The sequence below is a fragment of the Scardinius erythrophthalmus genome (genome assembly GCF_964197995.2).
Source record: "Scardinius erythrophthalmus genome assembly, chromosome: 10".
NCBI classification, from domain to species: domain Eukaryota; kingdom Metazoa; phylum Chordata; class Actinopteri; order Cypriniformes; family Leuciscidae; genus Scardinius; species Scardinius erythrophthalmus.
This window is the reverse complement of record NC_138230.1, coordinates 3,932,823-3,953,400: the sequence shown is the minus strand read 5'-3', so window position 1 is coordinate 3,953,400 and position 20,578 is coordinate 3,932,823. Positions and strand designations below refer to the sequence as shown.

Sequence of the window (20,578 nt, the reverse complement as noted above, 5' to 3'; positions counted from 1 at the left end):
ATTAAACGTGTGCGAGGTTCTCCTCGTGCACGCTCTGTTTACAAGTTGCTGTCGGCATCGCTCATACAAGATTACTTTCCAAAGAAGATTTGCACTTTTTCTCCAAATAGTAACTTTACCTGTCAAGTAGAAACTTCGCGACTGAGGCATCAGTGGGAAGCCCGACCTGTGTTTTCAGCGCACGCCATCGTGTGAAACAATCTCCCAAAAACACTCTGATCTTGTTTCACTCTTCTGAGGCCTTTCTCTTCTTCTCATACACTTCGTACAAACTTTTTCTCTTGCGACCCTCAGACATTTTCAAAGGACCCGGTGAAACGGCGAGCTTCAATGAATGGCTTAGCTCTAGCTCACCACCACACATAAACACCTGAAAGTGCGCATGCGCAGAAAGCGAAAAATAAGGGACGAGCACGTACGACGGCCTTACGTAAACGTATCACCAGAATGATTGACACTTAGGTGGACCAATAGTTTACACTACCCACCCGGAAAAAGAAAATCCTCCGCTATACCTTTAAGATAGTCAGAGTCTTAAGTGCTTTGTGCAACGGTCTGATTTAGATGTCTATCTGAAGTCTGACTATCTACTATATCTAAGCCATAGTCAAAGTCTATCTTTGTGAAACCGGCCCCAGGGGGGTAATTCGGCGCTTGAATTCCGTACCACCCCCGAGCGCCGCCATTGGCTAGCGGACCCCCACCTGCTGTTAGCATCCCATTGACTCCCATTCATTTTGGCGTCAGTCCAAACAGACACAGTCCAAAACCTCATATGAATGAATGAATGAATGAATGAGGCATTTATATAGCGCTTTCATATGTACTACTGTACACCCAAAGCGCTTTACAATCATATCAGGGGTCTCTCCTCAACCACCACCAGTGTGCAGCATCCACTTGGATGATGCGACGGCAGCCACAGAACAACGGCGCCAGTGCGCTCACCACACACCAGCTATAGGTGGAGAGAGGAGAGCGAGTGATAGAGCCAATTCAATGTAAGGGGATTATTAGGAGGCCATGATTGGTAAGGGCCAATGTGTGGAATGTGGCCAGGACACCGGGGTTACACCCCTACTCTTTACGAGAAATGCCATGGGATTTTTAATGACCACAGAGAGTCAGGACCTCGGTTTTACGTCTCATCCGAAGGACAAATCTGGAAAGTGGGAAGAGAACCCCAGTTTTGCAAATCTCTCACTGTCTCCTGTTTTACTTAATATGTTGTTCAGTGTCTTTAGGTTTGTTATCCTCTGTCTTCTTTGTTTCTGCAGATTCTGTAGAGAATAGTTGAAGAAACCTCAGCTGTACAAAAATAATATCTCTCCTCATCCACTGATCTTCTCTCACCTGAGACTGTGATCAAGGTTTCTCCTTCATAATCCAGAACTCTGTATGTTCCAGTGTTAGTGACTGTAAACTGCTTTTACTCTCACATTCTTCATTCTGACAAGCAAGGATGTTTTTTGAGTTTGCTTAAAACTATATCTGAAATGTCTCTGTCCTCAAATCCACACGACAGGGTGGCGTTTCCTCCTTTCTTCGCCGTCACAGATCGGGAAACACACAGAAAAAATATAATGGATTTTAAACACCATACGTGTCTAAATCCCAGCGGATTATTCTCACTTTATTCACAGGTAAGGCCTGATCCACTTTAGGACAGTATTGAGTATTGTGGCCTTTCAGAGCTTCATTCATGAACAGGGGAAGATCAGAATCACGGCTGCTAAAATACTGCAGTCGCAGTGAATTCCTGAACTTTATTAATTCCTGTAATTATTAATATTTTATTATTTAATTATTGTTATTAATAGATGAACTGAATGATGTCATGTCAGTGATGATGTAATATACGCTGGGTAATTTCCATTATTAACCCACGAATGTCAAGCAAAGTCACTTGGTGTAAAACAGAAACAATCGACTGGATCAACAGGGAACTGATAATCAAACATTGTTACAATTTATCAACAGAAATGATACTGACCGCTATATTTGATGAAGCAAAACAGCAGCAGCAGAAGTTTAGAAACCCTGATGATGAAAACAGAAGAGCTGGTTTATGTCACAGATTCACACACACATTCACATACACATACAGGGATAAAACGCTTTCATGAATGGTGAAATATAAACAATGACTGATAAAATGATAACATGATAAAATGTCAGATAAGAAACATCAAACTATAATCTGAATCTTTGTTTTTTATAAAATGATTCCTGTTTTATTCTGAAAATGATCAGTCAAACTCAATACACAAACAACAGGCTTTAGAAATTCACTAGCAATCTAAAAATTCTCTCTATAAATTAAGAAACATCATAATTATTGATTCATCATGTCGATTTATTTCCGCGTCACTATATGAGGATTAAACAAACAGAAACACTAGAACACAAAACAAGCTTTACATTTAAAAACTCACATGGTTCTGCAGGGACTGGATCTTCAGATGTCGACAGGTGTAATCCACAGCTCGTCCAGGGAGATGGAACAAAAACACAAGTATCCCGTTATCGTGTGTCATCGGCTGAATCCCCCGGGAAATCCCCATCATAATGGTGCCAGTTTTGACCACACACCAGCTTACTGGTGGAGAGGAGACAGTGATGAAGCCAATCAGTAAATGGGGATGATTAGGAGGCCATGATGGACAGAAGCCAAGGGGCGAATTTGGCCATGGGATTTTTAATGACCACAGAGAGTCAGGACCTCGGTTTAACGTCTCATCCGAAGGACAAAAAATACATTTATAACGTAACAAAAGATGCCATTACAAATAAATGCTGTTCTTTTGAACTTTCTAATCAAAGAATCCTGAAAAATACAATGTATGACGGTTTCCACACAAATATGAACTGTTTTCAACATTGATAATAATCATAAATGTTTCTCGAGCATCAAATCCTCATATTAGAGTGATTTCTGAAGGATCATGTGACACTGAAGACTGGAGCAAAGATGCTGAAAATGCAGCTTTGATCACAGGAATAAATTACATTTTACTAGATATTCACATAGAAAATAGTCACAATATTTCACAATATTACTGTTTTTTTTATCAAATCAATGCAGCTTTGAGCAAAAGAGACTTCTTTTAAAAACATTTTAAACATTTTAAATCTTATCGATCTCAACTTCTGAACATTAGTGTATATTTCATTTTATGTATATTTATTTAAAAAAAAAATTTAAAACCAAAACATGGCATTGTCTAGTGTGCAGGTAAAGAGGACCTCCACGTGCTTTTACGGGTCTTCAAGTGCCTTATATGTAGTGCCCTGGTATATTTGCCATAGTTGCCCCTTTGTCACCCTCTAAATCCACTTTAGTAATTTAAAAGAATATTAGTTTCTCTCTTTGATGTATAACATCGGACTGAAAATGTATGAATGTATATGTTTGTATGTATATATATAAAATTCTTTATCAACAATTTTTAATAAACAGCATATTTATGCATATAATCAAATATATTGTATATTGCAAGACAAACTAAATTAACTGCCCTTAAACCACTTGTAACCTGCCTAGGAGACCGACTGAAATAGAGAAACTGAGGCACATAACACACCCATCCAAACATAAACTCAGATTATAACAGTCTTTGAATACAGAATTTTAACTTATTCTTGATTCTGGCACTGTTTGTGAGATTTACTGCAGGAGTGAGTTTACAGTCTTCTCAAATATTAAAGTATTAAAATGAGGTTTGAATTTCTTTTACATCAAATCATTTTCTGAACGTGCATTGTGCCATTTTAGCCAAACAAGCATTTATGTCTTTAGAAAGGCAAAACGTTTACGGTAACGTTACAATATTACACTCTAATGTAGTGTTCCTGTAGATTACGCTAGTCATTCTCAGGGAATGCATTAATGAAGACAATTGCTTTTGAATAGATGTAAAGTGTTGTGCAAAACAATGTGAAACTACAAGGTTCAGTTTAGAAAGTCTTTATTGCTGATATTTGGCCACCGTTTCAGCAGAAGTTCAGGAGTCTTCAGAAGAATCACGAACCTACAAGAATGAATGAGATAAGTACAACTTCAAAAGCGGGGTGCAAATGTCCCGATCATCCGGTTAGGCTTTATCTTTTTATGATATGACCGGCTGACTTTACAGATTTACAATACAAAACTGTTGTATGACATGGTTTGTTAGTTTATCATAGTATGATGAATAATTACAATACATTTGATCTTCTTGCTGTTCTTGTTGTCATCCTCTTAAACCTGAAAGAATAAACAGATTTAGTTGATCTGCAGTGTGTCAGTCTGAGTTTTTGATTGCGACCACATCACCTTAATCGCAGCAGAACATGCGCACGTCATTGAGAGCGGTGTCGTCTCCGTCTCCCTGTGACGGTGCTACCCGGGTCTGTATGCCGCAGATTCCTTTTCCCATACAGGTTGGGCTCCATTCGCCCCACTCACCCCAGCTTGTGCTGGTACGTTCCAGCTCTTCACCTCCACTGCATTTGAACCTGGGAAAAAATTCAGATGTGACAATATTATGATAAAATATGTAATTGTGTTGTTGGATTGAATGTTAGTCACATGATCACCTGCAGCCGGCGGCCTAATCACTGCAATCTTGAACAGCAGCACGACTGCGAGTGTGAGATTAACTAAGCTACTGATATGGGGAAACTAGAAGCTATTTAAGGACAAATAAACCCAGGATGGGTAAGAGATGGTGTAAAAGGTTTACACGGAGTAAGAGATGTTATAACTTAGCACTACAAAACTCACTTGATGTTGTTTGCGGCCGTATCATCTCCAGATCCTTGGGAAGGTTCAACTCTCAACTGGAAAGCTGTCAAGTACCCACGACACCTTTGAACCTTTCCCCAGTCACCCCAGCTGAAGAAAACACACAAAGAGGGTTCCTGATCAAATCAATCATTAAAGAAAATCCTCAATTTACTTAAATAGCTTAAACACTTAATGCAATAATTGTTAATAATCTGAGTCCATTACCCTCCTACGGTGGACGTAATTGAGCTGTACTGCTTTGGGTTTTTGGACTGATCGACACAGAAAAGAGTAATCCCATTGAGCGCTGTATCGTCACCACCAAAAAGAAGAGCCCCTTCCACCTTAAAAGAACAAGACAATCTTCCGTTTGAAAGAGGTAACCTTAACCCAACCCATAGTAACATTTATCTCCATGCTCTTTAATGGACATGAACTTTAGAAACATGGAATTAAATGACAAACAGCAACTCCACAGTTTTCAACCTTTGAAGCATTCATCCACTACCCTGGTAATCCAGAGTTCTTGCAAGAGCACAAGTTGAATTTGCTCAGCGAGTTACTCTGGTGTCGAGTAATGATGCTCATTAAATATGCCCCTGGATTTGAGCTGCACCAATCACATCGGGTTATCTGATAGAGGCGGAGCTAAACAGATGACAACAGCGCTGTGATGTCAAATTCATTAGTAAACATTGCAAGATGGCTCTGGATGAACACCAGTTGTTTGAAACGGCTTTGGCCGCTACAATGAACGAGTTAGACTTGGCTTTTTATCGAAAACAGGAACAGAAAACACCGCTCAAATCCTTCCTTTGCAAGAAGGGCGTTTTTGCCGACCGGATACGCCAGAAGTCTAATCTACCAGATAGCTCCGCAGGTAGCGAAGCGTATGGGATTTATTGTTGTGATTGGTCATAGTGTTATCCTATTGCGTGCAGTGAGATTTTCAAATGCAGGCTTGGTGCCGCCCCTCGAGCTGGCCGAGTTTCAGTATTCGACCCCAGACCTATTGATCTTTTAGATTTAGGTCTGGATTTCCAGGCTACTCATCCACCCCCATACTAGCAAAATAATTAATGCCCAACTTACCTTCAAAGAAACCTCTGCGGCGTATGTTCCACTTGGACACATTTGCACAGGCCCCCAATCTCCCCACTTCATCCCATTCGACACCGTCAGCTCAGATCTGTAAGATCGGTCGGCGCTCACATGCCCAATAATGGCTAGCAGTGAAAACATCATGGAAAAGAAGTGATGCATTGCTACAGCACTGGTCTGAATACTGAGAATTATATTAGTTTTTAGATAGACTATCTGCAGAAAATGATAAAGCAGAGACAATATAATACCATAAGGAAGAAGCCTCCTATTTATACACAAGAGTCATTAACCACGATGTCCATTCCATCCAATCAAAGTACTCAAAGATCAACCCCTACCATATTTGGCATATTAAGAAATGATGTTTTATTAACAAAGTTCGGGAGGAGCACATTAACATAATTAAGATAATCAAACCTAATTAAACACGTGTGGAGAACATTCAGTTAATCAACTCAATCAACGAGTTATATATATATATACAGCAGATGATCACGCTTTGGGTCAAAGGTGTTGTCAACTCTGGGCTTGTTGGCTTTAGCTCTTTAGGGTTTTTTATACTCCAGGGGCCTGTTTCAGAAAGGAGGTTAAGTGAAAACTCTGAGTATGTTAACCCTGAAATGAGGGAAACTCTGAGTTTTCTGTTTCAGAATGGGAGGTATGTTAAACCTGAGAAAGCAGAGTAAGTCAAGCCCGTTTCTGAAAGAGCGGTAACTTATACTCAGAGTCAGTTACCATGGTAACTTACTCTGTGAACCTAACCTGGTCGGGAGCAGGTTTTCTTCAGTAAACCAGAGTTTATTTCGTTCTCCTCCCATTTTTTAAAGGGGAAGCGGTGTTTAAACACCTCATTCATTCTTTCAGTAAATTTTTATTTATAAAATTTATATTTTATTAATAAATAAAATATTGCTATTTTTACTGCATTTTTTTTCTATTTTTTTTAATAAGATGAAGTCTATATAACTCCTTAACTGGCAACTGAAAATACAGTAGTAGATTAGAGTTACATAATGTAGTTCTAAACAAATTCTACAGAATTAAACTGTGGCATTTACTGGAAATCACTGAAATGTGTTCATCTGTGCACCAGAAGCTGATGGACCGTCCTCCTGCTGTTCTTCCACACTCTGAGGGCGGAGGGAGAGATAAGAAGACCCGTTTATTAGATTTAAACTTAGATTATCCACATAAAAATGTGAAAAAATCTGAATGTGTAGATTGTTTGATGTGTAGACACATATTGTTAACATTAGGCCTCTCTGTGGCAGCAGAAACTCTTTATCCTCATCGTCCTGTGAAGATGAGCATTTGGTCGAGTACACTTTATAACACTATTTAATTTCGGGTGTATTGAGTCGGCGACTTACGACTGCCTGGGGTTCTGTTGGGACAGGAGGCTCCAAAAGACAGATATTACCATCAGAATCTGTTAGGACCAACAAAAAAAAACCCAACCTCAAAGTAAAATAAATGGAAATATCAAAAATAGCATATATAAAAAATAACACATATGTAAACCTCTTACATTTTATGAAGGCCCTTGGATCTTTGGGAGTGACTGGCTCTGATGAAGTCCGTCCAGGAATCCCCTCAGCTGTAAATGCTGCTGCACTGCTAGACAATGGATGCTTTAGTAATTTAATATGTCAAATGTTTGTAAAGTCAGCCTTCACCCATGATATGCTCAAGCCTTACCTGATTGAATTATGTTTTTATATTTAATTTTCAGCTGCTGCCTTGTTCTTTTAATGCCTGCAGGATTGTCCCTACATGAAAATTAAAATTAGGTTGAATAACATAGGCCTGAATAACTTATCTTCAACAGTGTAATTAGATTAATGTAATAATTACTGTGATATCTGCGCTCCATTGATAATGGCTTTTTATAGTTGTGGTGCACGCGCAGGGGCGTAGTTTGTGGGGGGGTTAGGGGGGTGCTAACCCCCCCAATATTTAAATCTATGCATTACAACCCCCCCAATATTTATACCATGATCACATGAAAAATATGCAGAATAATTTTTCAACCCCCCCAATGTTCAAACCAAATCTACGCCCTAGTGACGCGCTTAACTCAGAGTTCCCCATCTCAGGGTAAGTCAACTCAGAGTTCAAGTTTTAACTCAGAGTTGGTTGAACCTCCTTATTGAAACAGGCCCCTGTTGTTTCCCACTGAAGTTAGGTTCTAATCTTCACCTTTTCATGTCCTTGAACTCATGTAAACTCAACCAAGATGGCTGATTCCCTTTTAAGGTTCTAGAAGTAGCTGTGCAATATGAAGGTCGCATTTGAATGCCGTTTGCGTCACCGCGGCGCGACAAAGGCTACCCTGATTCAAAAGCGATGCCAAAAGCACCCTTTGTTTCCCCGTGAAAGGAAGGATACATAAAAGGATCCTTAGCGGCCTGTCCTACCCCATAAATTAATGCGCGCCGGTGACAACTGCATTTTTATTTAAAAAAAAGATGGGCGAGAGTTCAGTGGTGGATGGAAAATTCACATTTAAATGTATTATGTTTTCATGTACTCAAACAGCTAGTGAAACCATTGTTAAAAGCCACAAGTTTTTCTTTTTTATAAACTTCATCTTAACTCTGTCACCATTGTGTGGCTTCATTTGTCAGGTGGTTTGAGGCAAAACTTGTGCTAATATTAGTTTAATGACCTATTTGTAATATTTGCACTAGTCTTATAATGAGAAGGAGGAGCAGAAGTGTGTGTGTGTTTATGTCTGTGTGTTCAAGGACATAAAAGACTGTGTCCCAAAGTGAAGGCTACGTCCTTCTAAGGACCCAGCCTTCCCAGCCGTCGAAGGACGCTCCGAGTCTAACCTTCGTAGGATTGTAATTGCCACCAGGTGTTCCCCATTATGCTGTCGCCTAGCAACGCTGAGATAGGAGAGCTGCCATCCTACGCGGCATCTATTAAAAATAAAAATGGAGCAAGACTACATCATTTTATTTTTTTTATTTTATGTTTTACTGGAGGAGATGGTGGGGATGTTGCATCCCAGGCGCCGCCGGGTGATGTATCTCCGGCTTTGTCAAGACCGTGGCCAGGTAAAGTAAACTGGTTTGCTGCATCCCAATTCAGAAGTTGCGTCCTTAATTGCTGGAATAGCAGCTACACAAGTTGAGACCGTACTTGTCATGTTATGATAGGCTACTTATGAAAAAAATACACATAAAGCTGTTCAAATGTTTAGTTATAGGCTAAGTTACCTTATGAAGATGCCATTTTTATGTATTTTATTCTCTTGATCATGGTGATCTTATTCAGGCATGATTCCAGTGTGCTTTGTTTTAACGCAGTCGAAGCATAAAACACAAAACAATAAATAAAACACAGTGAAATATACCTCTTAAATAAATACAGTGAATATACCTCTTTAATATTGATATATTTTATTTTTTCCAAATGTTATTATTGTATAAAATATTGTTTGTTTTCAAATTGGCTGTCAAACGCATCATTAAAAAAAAAGCAATGTCAAGAACTGTTCCTTTTTTATTTCATATCCCAACACATTAAGTTACTTAAAAAATAAACAATGCACAGAAATGGAACAAAAATAATGTTTATTATTCATTTTAAATTAACTGTACACAAGTTTGAAAAAAAAAATACATTTAATATAACTAAGATTAAAATAAACTGTACAAAACTTAAGTTTCCTCTTTCCATTTAATGTAAATAAAAAGAAAATCCTCTTTTACATATACATACAAAAAAACAACAATTTCTCCACCATACGCTCAAGAAGCGCAAACAGCCTGTCCATCCTCTCCCTGCTCTCTCGAGCTCTCCTCTCCTCTGCCTCCAGAGCCATGTCCTCTCTAATGAGGTCCAGCATCTCCTCCTCATAGTCCCACTTTCTCCGTGCTGGTGCTGCGGGTGCTGGTGCGGGTGGTGGTGGTGCAGGTGTGGGTGCAGGTGCTTCTGCTGCTGGTGCGGGTGGCGGTGCTTCTGCTGCTGGTGCGGGTGGTGGTGGTGCAGGTGCTTCTGCTGGTGCTGGTGCGGGTGCGGGTGCTAGTGCGGGTGCGGGTGCTTCTGCTGCTGGTGCAGGTGCTTCTGCTGGTGCTGGTGGTGGTGGTGGTGCTGGTGCGGGTGCGGGTGCTAGTGCGGGTGCTTCTGCTGCTGGTGCAGGTGCTTCTGCTGGTGCAGGTGGTGGTGGTGCGGGTGCAGGTGGTGGTGGTGCAGGTGTGGGTGCTGGTGCAGGTGCTTCTGCTGGTGCAGGTGTGGGTGCTGGTGCGGGTGGTGGTGGTGGTGCTTCTGCTGGTGCAGGTGGTGGTGGTGCAGGTGTGGGTGCTGGTGCAGGTGCTTCTGCTGGTGCTGGTGCTGGTGCTGGTGCGGGTGTGGGTGTGGGTGCAGGTGTGGGTGCTGGTGCAGGTGTGGGTGCTGGTGCTTCTGCTGGTGCTGGTGCTGGTGCTGGTGCTGGTGCGGGTGCAGGTGTGGGTGCTGGTGCAGGTGTGGGTGCTGGTGCTTCTGCTGGTGCTGGTGCTGGTGCTGGTGCTGGTGCTGGTGCGGGTGCAGGTGCTGGTGCAGGTGTGGGTGCAGGTGCTTCTGCTGGTGCTGGTGCTGGTGCTGGTGCTGGTGCGGGTGCAGGTGTGGGTGCTGGTGCAGGTGTGGGTGCAGGTGCTTCTGCTGGTGCTGGTGCTGGTGCTGGTGCGGGTGCAGGTGCTTCTGCTGGTGCTGGTGCGGGTGCAGGTGCGGGTGCAGGTGCGGGTGCAGGTGTGGGTGCTGGTGCAGGTGTGGGTGCAGGTGCTTCTGCTGGTGCTGGTGCTGGTGCTGGTGCGGGTGCAGGTGTGGGTGCTGGTGCGGGTGCAGGTGTGGGTGCTGGTGCGGGTGCAGGTGCTTCTGCTGGTGCAGGTGTGGGTGCTGGTGCGGGTGCAGGTGTGGGTGCTGGTGTGGGTGCAGGTGCTTCTGCTGGTGCAGGTGTGGGTGCTGGTGCGGGTGCAGGTGTGGGTGCTGGTGCGGGTGCAGGTGTGGGTGCTGCTGCTACGGGTGCTGGTGCTGGCTCCTCCTCACTGTGGCCACCCACTGCTGAACTTGACCCTGGTCTGTCCTCAGGGATTGAGGCGATGAGGAGAGGGGGATTGGTAGAATGCCTCTGCCCCAACAGCTCATCCATGAGGACAAACCAGGGCCACGTTTCAGCAGTGGGTTTCCCACCCACTCCCTCTCCTGTCCCAGGACACTTGCAATCCTAAGGCAGAGCAAATTAACCATGGCTTGTTAACAACAACAGCACAATACATTTCAGCAAAGATGTGTGTATTAACTTTCTTACTTTGTATTTTTTTTTTGAGTTGTCCCTTTTTTTTTTTTTTTTTGCCTGCATGGGGGTTACCTTCCCCTTTAGCCTAATTTTCTCCAGAATTGCTCTAAAAAGCAGAAAAGGGCACTTATGAAAAATTATAACACAGGGGTGCAAATGAAATATTAACATCAGTGCATTGTTAAAACTGAAAAAAGACACATCAGGACATGCATTCAAAATAGTTTAGAAATCATATTTCTGGATACTCAAATGTGGTTAAAACCTTTGTAAACATTACTTGCATGACAGCACTACCAAAACACATAAAAGTGAAGTCCATTGCATCATCTACTGCTTTTCTTATTGTTGTGGGTTTTCTAGGGTGAATGATATCTATTCTAATACACAAGTGAGACAGACTACTGCAAATTTTACAAGTAGGTGTTGTCTTACCTCCAAGCCACGCTGGCGGAGTTTTTCACCCCAGTAAATAAATGGTCGTTTTCAGGCCGCAGTTTAATAAACACAGCGGTCTGCTCCTTGCTCCCTGAAAATTATTAAAGTAATTAGCACAAGTTTTGGGGACAGCCTTCATCGCGCCGCGGTGACGCAATCGGCCTTCAAATGCGCCCTTCAAAGGATGCAGTCTTTGAATTGGGACGTCCTTCGTCACGCCGCTGTGACGTTCGTCGCACCGCGGTGATGCAATCGGCCTTCGAATACGACCTTCGAAGGACGCAGCCTTCACTTGTGGCTGTGCACCAATGGGAAGGCTGCATCCTTTGAAGGCCGAACCATGTAGCCCTCGTAGGATCTCCTAATTGCGTAACCAGGTGTTTCTGATCACCGCTCCTAGCGCCTAGAGGACAGCTGCCATCCTCATAATTCATTTGATATAATTAAGTAAACCGCTATTGAGCCAGAATTGGCTATTGTCATTTTTATGTTTTACATTTTACTGGAGGACATGGTGATGTTTCAGCCCCGGCGCTGCCGGGTCATGTATTTTTGCCTTAGCCAAGACCATGGCCAGTGTAGTGAAGGCTGTAGTGTGCACTGATTGCTATTACGGTTCTAAATCACTTTAGAAGATTATTTACACCATTAATGTCCAGTAACTAGGAGAGGAGTAAAAAAGCCAGAGTCACGAGTCAAATTCACTCAATGTATTAATGGGTCAAATAAAAGAATGAATTATTTTCTCACAATGTCAACAAAATGTAAATATGTCACAATAAAACAGCGTAGGCCTACACAAAATAACCAAACAATAAAACAACCTGCTTTGATTCAAAAGCCACAATGATGTTGAGATAAGCCTTCACATTAGAACTCGAACAGGCGGTTACATGTTAGTAGCAGTGGCGATTTCTTTAAGGGTAGCTCGGCTTCCCCTATAATGTCAAAAAATTTATGATCAAATATGTACTATTGTACTAACATTTTATTGACTAAAAATGCGTTAGAAAACGTTCATCTCAAAGACGAGTTCTTTCAGAATCAGTTACATAGGTCGGCTGACTCGATTTCCTTCTCATTCATTCCCGTAGCATCACAGTGCATTTCCCTGTTGAAGCCCAGCTTCCGTTGACTTCAACTGTTTCTCTTCAGCGCTTCGAAACTAGACGGTCATTTATGTCCGTCGATTAATGGGTACATAAATCACTCAAGATATGTATATCATTTTTAAAATGTCCCAAAAATGGCCTTAAAGACCAGTTTTTTACGTTTTTGGTATTAACGTTTTTTTTACGCAACTCGGTGATGACGTCACGTTGGGGAGAAGTGGAGGAAAGCTAGCCTCAGCCTAGTATTATGGTGCGTTCAAGCCATCTCGTATAGATCGTATTTACGAGTTGAACGCAATTAAACGCCACCACAATGTCGTAAATACTTAATAATTAAATGCATGGTCCGAGGAGAATGAGTGGAGAGTTGGTGAAGTGTTCTGGTGAGTTGCTATCATTTAACAACGCAGCAATGAGCACTGGAGCTAGTCTACGAGCAGCAGTGCACAATAACCACACTTTTTTTTTCTTTTCATCTAGAAATAGAAGGCATCATGCTAGCTATATGGGTGTTTCTAAGCGTTTATCTCTTCCTCCGGTGAAAATGTTGTTGCAAACGTAGCCGCCGCGTGTCTGTCGCTGTGTTCGGCAGGTGCTTGTGTGGGCGCCGGCGGCGGTGCCGTCCCATGGAAACTGCGTTGGAAAGCTTGTTGTGCTGTAGGGAAGTGAGTGTGTTTTGGTCGCTGGTCGAGCTCACCCCGCGACCAGATGTGACGTGCCTCACTCAGCATCCAGAGTTTTTACACCCAGCACAAACAGTAGATCACCATTGTCAATCTACCTAACGTTATATATTTCTATATATTTATCTGTCTAGCTGCTAGCTATCTATGCTATTGCTAACGTTATGCTATCTGGCTGTCTGCCTATCTCTCTATACTAGCCTATCTATCTATCTATTTATCTGTCTGTCTATCTATATCTATTTATTTATCTATAATCTGCGCTAACGTTATCTGAATACTCTCGTCTGCTACTCGTCTCTCTAGTCACTCTCAATGCGGGCCGCGGGCTTTGGTAAATTCTCTCCCCAACGTGACGTAATGGCATTGTGGGGGAAAGGAGAGTCGTTGCAAACCGCTCTACTTTTTCGTATTATATTCCGCTTTGTGATACCCAACGACATAAAATACAATGGATAACAGTTTAAATGTTTATTACCAACAAGTAAATAGCACAATTTCGATGAAAAAAAAAACCTGCAACACGGCCTTTAACAGTGAGGCCTGTAGCTTCCTGTGCTGCGATGTTCAGTGTGCGTGATGGGTTTGTGTGATATGGTCAGCTGGACAAACGTGGATAAACGTGCGGTTCTGTAATAAAACAAACAAACGCAATTAGTTTCTGTTACAATTCGTACAACAAAGTGCTGCGTCATTGTCACTTCACATGACTGAACGCGTGAGACACTGCAAACGTGTGATAAGAGCATAATATTCACAACTTTCCTGAACTCTGACCTTTCCCATGATCGCTATGGCAACGTAGAACAAGCCGGGAACGAACTTCCGGTTTACTTTAGCCTGAAGATACTGCTATCAGAAAGCAAAAAGTATAGAAGTACCAAGAGGCGAAACTCAATAGAACGTCCCATTGCAACCAGCTGGGGCCGGTTTCACAAAGCTATTTTAGACCGGTCTATAGTGTTAGACAAGTTTAAAATTTGCTCATAGTCTAATGCAAGTTAGACTGTTTCACAAAAATAAAGACTGACTTAATTTAGACCAAAAAAATTAGACACCTCTTACCCCCAGGCTAACTTAGGTCTAAGACTCTGTTACCTTGGCAACCAGCAGTAACACTCAGTTACATTACAAATGGCCAAAAGAAAAGGGAAAATGGCTAATAATTTAAACATTTCTTCTTGTTACTACATTCCCAAGTAAAATGTCCTTGTAACTGTTAGGGCCGTTACATAGTCAACGCGAGCAACGATCGACGCGCTCCCTTTCATACGCAAGCGTCACGGGCGATGCGTGAAATGCAATACACCGTGACTGCTCAAACAGGGGGTAGTAGAGTCGTAGTGGAGTCATAGCTCTGAATGCCCGTCTATTTCGCTTCAAACGCTCGCTTTATACGCGCGTCCTATTCGCCTTGGACGGGCGAATGGATTCAAAATGTTTAAGCGTCGAACTACTACTAGATGATGAATCCATCACCATCTGAGACCGATAAGAGATAAAACTTGCTGTGCCAAATCTAAAGGAAAGATTTTCTTTACACTTTTGATGTTTGAAATGACATTAAAAGAGACCTTTGAATGGTTGTTGATGGTTTTGGCAAGTGCTGTTAATTTGCTGTTAACAGGTACAAGTGACAAACACAATAATGTAGTGTAGTGTAATATATAATATTCCATGAGTTCTCATCTGCAAACATAAATCCATCATTATAAATGAAAAGCGATCTAGGATAGACATCTGTCATTCGAGTCTGGATTACTGTTTTCTGTCCAACACATTCCTGTTACTATGTCGCTTTTTCCCAAGTAATTGCACAGGTTTCAACACAAAGTGTGCAGCGCAATTGGAATTATCATTGTTATACAAAGTGAGAAAAAAATGAATGTGATGTTTTCAATATTGCTCTGAACGGTTGCTGTGGTTACCAGTGAGTTCTCTCACACACAGCGCACGCGCGCCACTCTACCGCTTTTTTCGTTATAGTGAAATAACAAAAAGTATAAACAAATGCGTTTCGACTACTGACATACAGCGCTTTTTTCTTTAAAGAGTTATACAAATGCCAAACGTCGGTTTAGTAAAGTTGATTGAACATATCAGTGGCATGCACAGACCTCCTCAGGGGCAGGGGCGGATGTTTTTTTAACATTTATTTATTTACATTTACATTTAGTCATTTAGCAGACGCTTTTGTCCAAAGCGACTTACAAATTAGGACTACATTAAGCGAGTCATCGTGAAGAGGCAAAAAGAACACAAGAAGTGCTCAAAATATGGAGTTCAGGTATTGATCAGAGTAGCATAAGCCCGATAAGCGAGGGTTTAAGGGAAATGGAAAAAGGAAAAGTTTTTTTATTTTTTTTTATTTTTTATGAGGTTAAGTGCTCGTGGAAGAGATGGGTTTCCAGCTGTCTTCTGAATGTTGTCAGGGATTCTGTATTCCGGATGAGGGTGGGGAGCGCATTCCACCAGCGGGGAACTGTGAATGAGAATGTTCTGGAAAGTGATTTTGTGGCTTTCTGTGATGGAACCCCGAGACGTCGCTCATTGGCTGATCGTAGGCTTCTGGTAGGGATGTAGACTCGTAGGAGTGAGTGAAAGTAGGAGGGAGCTGAGCCTGTGATAGATCTGTAAGCAAGCGTCAATGCCTTGAACTTGATGCGAGCAGCGAGAGGTAGTTACTTCGTGGTACCTTGATGGGGTGATTGATGATGAATGAAGGCCTGATCTTCCTGATGTTGTGCAGAGCAAACCTGCATGATCGAGCTGTCTTTGAAATGTGATCTGTGAAGGTCTGCTGGTCCTCAAACGTTACTCCAAGATTTCTGACCGACCTTGATGGGGTGATTGATGCTGATTCTAGCTGGATGGTGAAGTCGTGCTGTAGAGACGGATTGGCAGGGAGGACGAGAAGCTCAGTCTTTGCCAGGTTGAGCTGCAGGTGATGTTCCTTCATCCATGTGGAGATGTCCGCCAGACAGCTTGAGATCCGTGGAGCTACTGTGGGGTCATCTGGTTGAAACGAGAGGAAGAGCTGTGTGTCATCGGCATAGCAGTGGTAGGAGAAGCCGTGTGCTTGTATGATGTGTCCCAGTGATGTGGTGTAGATGGAGAAGAGGAGCGGTCCAAGCACTGAGCCCTGGGGAACCCCTGTGGTCGGCTGATGTGCTCTGGATACTTCGCCTCTCCATGCGACCCTGAAGAACCTACCTGTGAGATAGGACTCAAACCAGTGGAGAGGAGTTCCTGTGATGCCCAGTGATGAGAGGCTGGACAGAAGGATCTGATGATTCACAGTGTCGAAGGCAGCAGATCCAGGAGAATGAGGACTGAAGATTTGGAAGCAGCTTTTGCGATCCGTAGGGCTTCTGTGACCGACAGTAATGCAGTCTCAGTTGAATGCCCTTTCTTGAAGCCGGATTAGTTGACATCCAGCTGGTTGTTAAGAGACAAGAAGGATGTTACTTGGTTGAAAGCAGCTCTTTCAAGTGTTTTCACAGTGAATGGTAGGAGAGAGATAGGTCTGTAGTTCTCTACAGATGATGTGTTTAGTGTTGGTTTTGTAAGCAGTGGAGTAACCCGAGCCTGCTTGAATGCTGGTGGGGAAGGAGCCAGTATGGAGGGATGAGTTGATGATGTGTGTGAGTGCTGGTAGAAGTGTGGGAGAGATGGCTTGTAGAAGGTGTGAGGGGATGGGGTCAAGAGGGCAGGTGGTAGGGTGACTGGAGAGGAGAAGTGTAGATACTTCTTCCTCGGTTAGCGGAGAGAAGGAGGAGAGAGGGATATTGGCTGTGGAAGGGGTCGGTCTGGGTTCCTGTGTGTGTGGAGCGGAGAACTGACTGCTGATAGATGTTGTTTTGTTGGTGAAGAAGTTCGCAAAATCATCAGCAGTTAAAGAGGAGGCGGGTGGTGGTGGAGGTGGACAGAGGAGAGAGCTGAATGTCTAAAACTGTGATCGTGTGTTGGAGGAGCTGTTGATCTTGAAGTATGAAGATTTTGCAGCATGAACATCCACAGAAAAGGACGAGAGGAGAGATTGATACATACTCAGGTCAGATGCGTCTTTCGATTTGCGCCATTTCCTCTCCGATGCCCTGAGTTCGGTCCGGTGTTCATGAAGAACCTCAGATAACCAGGGGTTGGAGGGAGTAGCGCGTGCTGGCCTGGAGGAGAGAGGGCAGATATTGTCTAGAGAAGAGGTTAGAGTGGAGCATAAGGTATCCGTTGCGGTATTCACATCCAGAGATGAGAACTGTGAGGGTGAGGGAAGAGAAGACACGGCAGAGGAAAGATGGGCGGGAGAAAGTGAGCGCAGGGGGGGTTGGTGGTACAGGGATAGAGAGTTGTAGACTGAAAGTTATGAGGAAATGATCTGAAACATGGAGAGGTCTCACCAGAATGTTCTCTGTGATGCAGTTGTGTGTGTAAACCAGGTCCAGTTGGTTTCCTGATGTGTGAATACCTGAGGTGATGAGTCGTCTGAGATCGAAAGAGGCTAGGAGAGAGATGAATAAACGTCTGTTGCATATTTATTTAATAAATCACCTGTGTTTAAAGCAGTACCCGTCTGTCTGTTGTGTTTTTAAATATTTTAATGACTTCCTCACAATTAATTGGAGCTCGCTCGATGGAGAGCAGCAGTCGGTCAGAGAGCCTCTCTTCATTACCAATGAAGAGACGTTGATACAATTAGAATGCAGAACACATCAAACAAATATAGGGAAATGATGATAATATTACTAAATATTACTTTACCAAACAAAAGAGTGAGAATCAAAAAGGTAATTATGAGGAATTCATGTTTAGTTTTGTTGATGTTGTAAATTGTATGTATTCATGAAAGTGTTAGCTATCATGAAATTAGTAACACTTTACAATAAGGTTTCATTAGTTAAATTTGTTAACGAACTAATAATAAACTGCACTTCTACAGCATTTATTAATCTTAGTTAATAGCCTATTCATTTCAGCATTTACTAAAACATTATTAACATCAAAAGTTGTATTTGTTAACATTAGTTAATGCACTGACTGTGACATTACATGAACAAACCATTAACAGTTGTATTATTATTAACTAAGATTAACAAATACAGTAACAAATGTTTTGCTCATTAGTTCATGTTAGTTAATATGAATAATAAACAAATTAACCTTATTTTAAAGTGTTACTATGAAATCAAATATATAAATTCCTTTTAATTTAGAGTTGGACATGGACTTAACATTCCCTTTCACTAGATCTCTTTCCCAAGCTAATAACACTTGCTAAAGCATAACTCGCATGCTGCCGCAACGTTTACAGTAGCATGGTAGGATAATGTAACTTTTCCATAGATAGCACACGCCTATTTGATGTGATTTTTACATCTGGAAGACGTATTTTTAAGAGTGTTTGCTCATCTGCAATACATCTATAGGACGTTTCCTGCAGATGTCAAATAGACGTTTAGAAGATGTCAGTTTAACATACATTCTAAATCATTAAAGACATCTTCTAAACGTCTATTTGACATCTGCAGGAAACACAAAATCACATCAAATAGGCGTGTGCTATCTGGGACGTTACTGATGCTCGTGTAGTTTGAAGACTCGCGGCGAACTGATGAAACTCCGCCTACCACTTCACCTCCGCCAAATGCTTCCGCCAAAAAACATTTTTTATATATTTTTTTTTGTATTATTATTATTGTTAGTGGCAATGGAGTATAAGTGTATATTTATTATAATATTTATAATAATTATTATGATTTACATTTATCAGAGAGGGGCACAATACATTTTGAGACAAAAGGGGCAGGGCTTAGTGAAAGTGAAAGTACATTCAAGTGTGTTTTAGGCCCCATTACACGTACATGCTTATTTTGAAAAACGGAGACATTTCCCTTCGTTTGCACCCTTCGTTTACATGCAAACGGAGGATTCGCCAATGAAACCGATTCTTTCTAAAAACTCCGGCCAGAGTGGAGATTTTGAAAATCTTCGTTTGCACGTAAAACCTTTTTTTTTTTTTTTTCAAGAGCGACTTTTTTTTTTTTTTTTTTTATTGCATTAACAACATTTACAGAACATGAACAAAAACAAAAATACAAAAAATTACATAAATAAAAATGCCAGGGTTAAAAATACACAAATACACAATACAAAAAATGAATGAAAACAAAACTAAATAGACCAAACAAACAATAAAAGGCTTTGACATTTCACAAAATCTGAAAAGTATTCAACAAATACATGGTTTTAACAGCTTTTTTGTTTGTACTGTCCTTAATGGAAACCATATAGTTTTCTAATTCTTTCAATAGCACAGAAAAAAAAGGTTTCTGATTAGTAAATTTACACCGATGAACAGGGCTTGACATTAACTTTTTTGCTCACTAGCCAATGTGGCTAGTGGTTTTCCAAAGTTACTAGCCACACAGCATTTTTACTAGCCACATTTTTGTTGTTGTGAAATTACCTGATAAAAGTTGACTATGGCGTGCTAAAATGTAGCCTACTTGAACTAGATTTACAACCCTTTTAAATGTAAAACCACTGTATACACCCAAATCAAGACTACATAAATATATAACAATACAGGTCATTATCATTAGCTCTGATAAGGTTGTGTGTAAAGCTCCTTTTTTAAAATAAAACCATGTATTATGTATTATGTCGCCACATTGCTCCACCGGCATACGACATAACTCCGGCAGGTTCTTTGTTGTCTGTCACTAGCGACAATATTCATTAGGGCTGTCAAAATTGCTCAAAAATGACCTTCGAATATTCCCTCTAAAAAAACACATAGCTTATAGCCTATTCGAACTATTCGAACATCTGGTTGCGCATTTTGTCAATGAAGCGCATTACGTCAATAACAGGAAAATTAATACAAAGAGACATAACTACTTGTATAGGTAGTTTATTTAAGTTTAAACATATTTGACAACGTATTACCTACACGAAAACAAGGAAATCAACTAATGGCCAAGACCGCAGACCTCACTCACTCTCGCTCGCTCACTCGCAGGCACTCTTTCTCTCTCTAGCCCTCACACTCAACACCAAACGCGAACAGAGCATCTGGCGCGAGTGTAAAGACGCGTTTACGCGCGTCTGGAGGTCTTGCGGCGCGAATGAGGCGTCACGCGCTCTGTGCATAACAGTTTAAAAATGAACAACAACAATAAGCGAATGTTGAGTG

At 41.7% G+C, this 20,578-nt stretch overlaps 2 protein-coding genes across 4 annotated transcripts in view; one reads left to right on the top strand and one right to left on the bottom strand.

Annotated features, from left to right (window-relative positions):
• LOC308697127 (uncharacterized protein) overlaps positions 1–20,578 on the top strand; it is a 377,069-nt gene that overhangs the window by 247,069 nt on the left and 109,422 nt on the right. The gene's annotated exons all lie outside the window — the stretch shown is intronic.
• On the bottom strand, positions 3,954–6,213 carry LOC308697179 (vitelline membrane outer layer protein 1 homolog). 3 transcript variants are annotated; one of them, XM_081376324.1, is made up of 7 exons: positions 6,121–6,213; positions 5,861–5,994; positions 4,994–5,112; positions 4,766–4,876; positions 4,316–4,497; positions 4,207–4,246; positions 3,954–4,031 (listed from the first exon to the last, which is right to left on the bottom strand). In XM_081376324.1, exons 2-5 carry the CDS (start codon positions 5,930–5,932, stop codon positions 4,317–4,319), a joined length of 483 nt encoding a protein of 160 aa, XP_081232450.1. In that variant the 5' UTR covers positions 5,933–5,994; positions 6,121–6,213; the 3' UTR covers positions 3,954–4,031; positions 4,207–4,246; position 4,316. The 3 variants fall into 3 exon arrangements, with proteins under 3 accessions (XP_081232450.1, XP_081232448.1, XP_081232449.1); XM_081376322.1 differs by having other exon boundaries at positions 5,861–6,213; XM_081376323.1 differs by lacking the exon at positions 6,121–6,213 and having other exon boundaries at positions 4,202–4,246; positions 5,861–6,109.

What these genes read in the sequence shown, in the direction of transcription:
- LOC308697179 (XM_081376322.1), bottom strand. Translation starts at nt 6,031, where the DNA reads ATGCATCACTTCTTTTCCATGATGTTTTCACTGCTAGCCATTATTGGG. An exon ending in CCGCAGAGGTTTCTTTGAAG is followed by an intron (nt 5,113 to 5,860) that starts GTAAGTTGGGCA and finishes TGTTCTTTTAAG; the next exon opens with GTGGAAGGGGCTCTTCTTTT. An exon ending in ATTACGTCCACCGTAGGAGG is followed by an intron (nt 4,877 to 4,993) that starts GTAATGGACTCA and finishes TGTTTTCTTCAG; the next exon opens with CTGGGGTGACTGGGGAAAGG.